Source organism: Argiope bruennichi, chromosome 5, assembly GCF_947563725.1.
Source record: "Argiope bruennichi chromosome 5, qqArgBrue1.1, whole genome shotgun sequence".
Lineage (NCBI taxonomy): Eukaryota > Metazoa > Arthropoda > Arachnida > Araneae > Araneidae > Argiope > Argiope bruennichi.
Genome location: NC_079155.1, coordinates 128988061 through 128995980, shown reverse-complemented (window position 1 = coordinate 128995980; position 7920 = coordinate 128988061). Strand labels below are relative to the sequence as shown.

The window sequence follows — 7920 nt, the reverse complement described above, 5'->3', positions numbered from 1 at the left end:
TGTTTAAAACTTGGTAGCAATCCTTTAAAAAAAAGCGGAGGGGAGGGGGGGGAGGGGGTCACAAAATCAAAATTATATAAGTTTATTTTTAAGGACTACTTTACATACTTCCCATTCATTTATTGGAAAATTTGATAAAATCATTTGTTTCTGAACAATGTAGATAACCATACCTAAGGATACCATAGACAATTTATTTTGTGGGATTACTGAAATTATTTTGGAAACAGTTAATAAAAAATTGTTTTTAATAATGAGTCACAATACTTCATCAATGGTAAATATATATATTCACATACATAAAAACTCAAAGTGGCACAAATATGAAGTACATAAAATGACAAACATCACAAAAAGTACACTATCTTATAAACAAGAAAGATAAAGCATACAAATAAAAAATATTATAATAACTACAAATGTTTGTACTTCAGGTACTACCCTGAAAAGAAAATATATACCAGTTACACTACAAAAAAAATAATAAAAAGAGAAATAAAACTATTCTTAAAATAAAGAAGAAAAAAATGTAGTTGGCATAGAGAACTTTGATCATACTTTGGAAGAAAGATTGATGACCAATCAAAAACATCAACTGTTTTCTAAAAATTTCATGCATTCATAAAATCACAAAACTTAAATCATGAACAAGATAAGGCACAGGAAATGTCAAAACTTCTCCCACTCTTTAAAAGAAATAATTGTAAAAATATATTTACAAAAAACATGGCATTTAAAAAAAGATGAAAAATATAGATAGTTTTTCAGGCCAGCTGAAAAACTATATTTTATAAATAGTAACAAATGCATAGTAAAAAAATTCCCTACAGATACACAGTTATTTAAAACTTGACTGGTAAAGGGAAACATTTAATCCAATGACTGCAATCATAAAAAATATACATTTCAAATACCTATTTTATACTTTGAGATGAAAGGTTTATTTCAAAAATATATTAAAAAGTACCAAATAAGATTTTACATCGAAAAATCTCAAAAAATATTTCCTAGCAACTGAAATATAACATGTATTATACAGAAAAATTATTGATATCAAAATTTATACCTAGATCTTATTTTATTTCTATTTAGATATTTTATTTCCCTTATTCATTTTCCCTCATTCACTGCATTTTATTTCAAGATTTGTAAAAAAGTACAAATCCTTTGAAATGCACAAATTACAGTTATGTTCTAAAAACACTCTCCAGTTTTTAAAGATGGCAGAGATTCAAGAGATGGCAGATTAGCAAAAATAATAAAATTTCTGAAAATCAACAGAATTTGCAGTACACATCAAATCAAATTTTGATACATATCAAAATATTTAGCTAAATACACTGATTCACAAGAGAATTTTTTTCGAAATAAAACAAAATTAGTGAAATATAAAGTGGCGGAGAAAAAAATCAAACCAGCTAAATTGCATTGATTTAAAACTGAGAAAAATTTAGAAGGCATTATTTATGATTATATTTATCTGGTTATTTCTATTATTATTACTTGTGTAAGTGTTTATTATTTTCTATGCATGTATTCTTCTCAAAACTTTTACGAAAATATTAAGTTCTGATTCAGCTGAATAATATGTTGTTCAGTGACAGTAATATATTGGGCAATCGCAATTTTGAATAAGAAAAAAAATCTATAAAATCAATTTTAATTAAAATAGTGTTTTGTGCATTTTATAGATTAGGAAATAACATTAACCTCAAAAGCATTATTAGTCCCTTTTCATAACTTTACAAACATTACATGCATTTTTCTCACTTATTTTTGTTGTTTCATTATATATCTGTAACTCCATAGTTTCCACCTAACTTCCATAGCAACTACAGGAATTTCGTGGCTGTTGGAGGATATGAATATGGGGTTTTATATCTGAGAATTTCATTCATTTTTTTAATAAAAATGTCAAACTTAATATTTTTAAATTCTTCATATTTTTGGTGAGTAAAGTTACAAAGAAAGTTTTGAACAAGAAAAAATCTTTAGAATCAGTTTTAGTTTAATGTTTTTGTACATACTATAGGTTGAGAAACAGAATATTAAAAAATTAAAAGTTCCAAAAGCATTATTAATTTCTAATTTACAACTTTAAATGTATTTTTCTCTTGTGTTTATTTTTGCTGATGCACTTATTTTCTATTCCCTAAGAGTTGCCCCCCCCCCCAAAGATAGTGGCTTAAAAAAATTTTATAGATGCTTTCATATATACGTATTATAAGAATTATTATTAGTTTAGCTGTGAGAATTTTAGTTAATTTATTTTTTAAATGTAAAAGTTATTATTTAAAAATTTTCATTTTGGGGGGAGGGGGGGCGGTTAAGTTATAAAAAACTATTAAATTACTTTAATTAATTAAAAACATTTAAAATTAAACATTTCATAAAAGTTTAAAAATTTTCATTTTTTTTAAAAAATTTTAAAATAATAGTGCTAGAAAATTGTCAATTTTTTTTTATCAGAATCAATGCAATAATATAATCTGAAAAAAAATCATAAATACTGTTCCTAGAAAAAAATTTTGAAAAAGGGGACTGTGTAACCTTAAGCTTATTTCATTTCGGTTAAAAGCATACATTAGTCATAACAGATGGCTATCATTTACAAGCACTTCTAATGATCAAAGCAAAAGAACAGAAGTAAAAATTCAATTAAGTTATATATTACTCACAATAGAAATGAATTGACAATTTCAGTCAATTCTATACACTAACAAATATTCAATCAACAATTTTTCTTTAAAACCTTGAATGACTTCGTATCTAAATAAATGAAATTGTCACTAAAAATATTATTGCCTTTCTCTCAGATTTCAACAATGGCAGTTATATGAGCTATAAGTACTCTGCATTTCTTAAGAACAAGCAACATGAATTCTTTCTCAAGCTTCTAAGAATAACAGAACAAACTTTAGATTGTTACAAAGGAATTAACCTTTACTTTAACTTGTTTTACATTTTTTAATAAGTTAATGGTGCAATGTTAATATATAAAAAGTTAACTTCTTAAGATGTTCCAAAATTAACTAATTCTACAAAATTGTTCAAACTGCTAGTTCATAAGAAATAAAATAAAATAATGCACATATACATAGCAAATCAGCAGATATGATGCAATAAAAAAACACAAAAATTTACAGTTATCGTATCATATAAAATCAAATCTCTTATCCAAAATTTTAAAAAATACAATTTCTTATTCATAAATTTTAGTAAAATCAGCTAATAATGACATGAATGAAATATCAAGATATTAATTACTTACAAACAAAATAAAATTGAGAAACTATTGCTGTAATTTAAGAATAACAATCATGAAATTTCTACTCTAAACTTTCATTTCCTGCTTTATTAGAATATAGAGAAACTATATATTTTCAATTAGCAAAATTTTTAAATTAAGATAAACAAAACAAGATATCAATTCCCATCCATCAGTCACTTTTTGTACGAGATCTTATAAAAGAATTTCAAAAAAGAACTATCCCCATTTCTATCTCTACAGCAATTTCATTTCCCTAGAAAATATTACAGTTACTAAAACAAAATCATAGCATATCAAAACAAATTGACTCAAATTATTATTTACATTCCTTCACATGTTTACACTAGCATCACATACATTTGGCTTCTCCCTCCAATGAGCATCTGCCATTATAATAAAACAGGAACTACTTTATTTGGAAACAAAAGGTCCTTGAGCAAATTTTTAATTCTGAAGAATGTAGTTAACAACATATAATATAAAATGCAGATGTTTTTAATAACTGAAATTTAAAATATACCCTTCACCCTAAAAAAACATTTACCAAAGGTAAAAGGATCTATGTGTTAAAAAAAAAAAAAAAAAAACAAGTGTAAATAATATAGAATGCGAGAAGATGATTTAAAATTCAACATTTCCTTTCATGGGCCATCTAATCCCAAGATATGAGTAGGAGAACCAAATGGTTTTTCATCTTCATCACTGCTGCTTCTCAAACTGTAAACAAAAAGTATTTAAATCAATCAGACGCTGCTTCTAATCAGTACTAATTTATTATCTGAAAACAGAAAATATTTAAGCATACAAAAACTTATGCTACATTTAAACAAAATCACTATAATGACAATCAGATATAAAATTTAAGAATGCCAAATAAGCTTTCTTCTGTTGTGGGAAGCACATTTGGAGCAATACAGAGAATTTTGAGAAGGTTTTCTCAAAGTGTGACCTACTGCTCGTAAAACAGAATGACAGATGTAGGGGACGATGAGGAGGAAGGTCAGAGATTGACCACCTGTGACTGAAGGCCAACCGCCTTGAAGAGAATGCCAGTTCGGAGAATTTGTCAGTAATATGGATGGATTATGTTAAAGACAGCAGTTTGCCACTACAAATCCTGGCGATACTGACTCAAGAAAAGAAGTCCACCGATGTCTGATATCTCTGGTCACCTTTTTTATACTTTCTAAAAAAATTGCAATACTCTCTGTTTTGGGAATAAAATTAATCAGATATATATCTGTTTGAATTTTTTTTAAAAAAAATTAGAATGTTTTTTGAGCCATAACAATTATAGCACAGTACATATTTCATTATTTATAATTATTTATTTCAACAAATGGCAATAAATATTACTGAAGAAAGAAGTCCCATGAGCATTATCTTAACTCTTTAACATCCAAGCACTTTTCAAGTGGCACTCCCTTTAACATCCAGACTTTTTCAGCCTGGCTCTGAAAGACATGGACTCTTCCTAGCTGAGGGGCAGTTTAACCCCTCACTCTGAAGTAATAAAACTGTCGACGCTCTACCTTGAATAATTGCCTTGCGGTTTTCGACAACGAGATTCATTTTCCATCAGCTTAAGAGTTTTATTCTAATGTATTTATATTTTTTAGTGTGAAGTGTTTCGCTTATCATCTTTGTGGGGTATTTTTTTTTACAAAAAATTTGAAATTTATTCTATAATTTAGAAAATAGTTTTTTTTTTTTTTTTTTTTTTTTGTAAGTTTTATGTTAGGCTTACAAACCATTTAAATCAAAACTTGCTTTACTAGCAATTTCAAAAATATTTTTATGTTTCATTTGATTCTCAATAGGCTTTTACATTTTTTTGTTGCCAAAATTAAATAATATGTCATATATTACCATGTAAAATTTTTTTGCATAGTAATGTAAAACATACATTACATATATATCAATGCAATTAGTTCATTTTTTAACATAGTATAGATGTGAATGCTTTTCAGTGATAAACAAGATAATGTATTAAACCTTCATTTAATACCAAAATAAAAACAATCGTTGGATAAAAAAATGTTATTGCTCTTTTTGAAAGATGTTTCGAAAATAATATGTTCTTTCAACACTCAGCTAAGATTTTTTTTTTTTATTGTCTTTAGCATTTTTTTTTCAATTTAAACGATTATCTTTATTGAATTTTTAAATATAAAATATTATTTTGCATTTACGATAGTGATACTAAGAGAAAAGTTTTAGAAAATTTTTTAAAGAAGTTTTCACATTTTTTTCCCCAAAACCTTACGCATTCTTGCTTTTACATTAAATAATCGAAAAAGAATGTAGGGTAAATATAAATTCCAAAAATATCTTTATTTTGCCACTCATTTTTACTAATCTTTTAAAATATAACTATTAAAATTTTTTTCTAACCAAGGGAATGTATTACGTCAAATCTTATATATCTCATCTATCGAATTGTTTCGATAGATGAGTTAACATATTTTTAAAACTTCATTTAATAATGATATAAAAACATTTATGAAATAAAATTCGGGGGAAAAATTACTCAGCGAAATATATTTCGAAAATACATTCCTTCAGTTTTCAGCCTGAACATTTTACTACAACATTACATTCTTCATAAACTAAATATGAAGATTTAACACATTTAAAATTACATCAATCATAAATATTACTTTTTTAGTATGAACTGTCATGTTGAATTTTTCAAGCTGAATTTCTGATTTTAAAATGTTATGTGAAGTTTTCTATAGTATTGTTAAGACAAGATAAATTTTTGAACGAAAGCTTCATGTTAAATTTCCACAAATTTACACACGAGGGAATCATTTGCAAATTTTTGATAATATGTACATTATATAACATTTTTTGATTCCTCATCTCTCTCTCTCTCGTTCATCTGACCGACGTTAGTTTCATCTCCTGCTTCTTTGCTTAGAATAAACGAGAGATCAGCTAAAGTATCATTTTTTGGCCAACCATCATCTGATAGATCACTGTCAGTTTCATCAGAATCAAGTAAAATTGCTTTAATTTCTTCTTCAGTGTGTTCACGATTTCTTTTACTCATAATGAAGAAATAATAAGCGTTTCAATAGAAAAATTACTCTGATAATCCAAACACCCGATTCACAGTACATAAAATAAAGAGTAGCAATTCACAACTGAAGAGAAATTTTCAGAATGGCATTCTAAAAAGGAACTCAGTATTTATATAACTTATCTCACTCTTTAAAGAGGGCGATAAAGAATACTCCCAATCTTTTTTTTTTTGTCTTTTAATTCTATTTTAAAAGCAGTAGTTTGTACACGGCCTCAGAATTTCCGACAGTCCTTTGATGAAAGAATAAGATGCTTGGAGTGTAAAACGACTTCCTTCCATAGTAACAACTGTCGCTACCCATTTTGTGAGAAAACTGCGATGTGAATAGACCGCAGTGTCAATGCAATGGTTTGTCTTTATATCATTACAATAGTCTTACTACTGAAAAGGGCTTCTGATGCTTGTCCGAAAAATAAACGTGTCGGTATCCTTATATATCATTCATCGTTACCAGAGAACTTCAGTGGAAAATTTCTTTTATAAATGGCCATAAAATCTTTCCAATTTTGAGCTAACAACACGTGAAAATAGAAACTAAAACCCTTTCAAAATACAAAATGTACGCCAACAACCTATTTACTGAATCCCTCCTCAACCCCTACCGCCCCAAGGCACAGGGGAAACTACTGTGAAAAAGCCGCGATTGTGGAAGATAACGAGGACCTCCTGGAGTGTTCAGTAGAGGAGCCTCTTTTAATACCCATCTCCCCTAAAACGGCTAACAGCCGCCCCAAACCGACCCACGTGGATATTATAGGGTAAATTCTCAAACCGCCCCGCTGGAATCGAGAGGGTTAATATGCGTTGACACCCCTGGGTCTATTTCACCCTGAATTCCTTGCCCGAATTCTTTTCTTTCTTGATACATCTGATAAACAAGACTTTATGACTACGCTTTCAAATAATCGTATTCAACTTATAGGGAAACAAAACCAATAAAATGCTGTCTTTGCACTCCTTGAAAAAATTAAGCCCTTTTTCTCAAAATTAAGCATTTTCAGGACACTATGCACCTTGCTCCCTAATACTTCATTGCATATTCTCTAATTAAGGTATTATCATCCCTTCCTCCACATAAAAAGTAGGAGTTTTGAGTAAGATAAATACTCGAATTTTTAATTTAAGAGTCCCACACACGAACATTTTGTGCTTTGCAACATAATAACAAAATTAGAATCAGAATTTTTTTGTTCTACCAAATGAATCAATGAACAAAAATTTGCAACAGAGTTATAATTTCAAAAATTGAAGATAATTTACTTTTTTTTTGCAATAGTATTTACAGGCACACGAATATGCAGACTAACACATGGCCAATGCAGATATGATTCAAAATCTTTATTTCTATCTATATTTCACCTAAAATTGTCATAAATTTTACTGTTGTAGTATCTGCATTTTGAAGTTATCATGTTCCCTCACATTCGAATAAACACACACACACACACACAATAAAAAAAAAATCTTCATGGAAATAAATTTTATTCAAAATTTGTGAGAATTTTCAAATTTAGTGTTAAATTATTGTCCAAGATGATTTGAAGTTATCGTGTCAGACAAA

General features: G+C 27.9%; 1 protein-coding gene across 1 annotated transcript in view; it reads right to left on the bottom strand.

The window, feature by feature from the left end:
- Positions 1 to 313: 313 nt before the first annotated feature.
- The window catches only part of LOC129968735 (cellular tumor antigen p53-like), a 43008-nt gene continuing 35401 nt past the window's right edge, over positions 314 to 7920 (bottom strand). Inside the window, exon 12 of the mRNA XM_056082929.1 lies at positions 314 to 3988. Within this exon, the coding sequence (XP_055938904.1) occupies positions 3913 to 3988 (76 nt within the window). The 3' untranslated portion in view covers positions 314 to 3912. The remainder of the gene's footprint in view (positions 3989 to 7920) is intronic.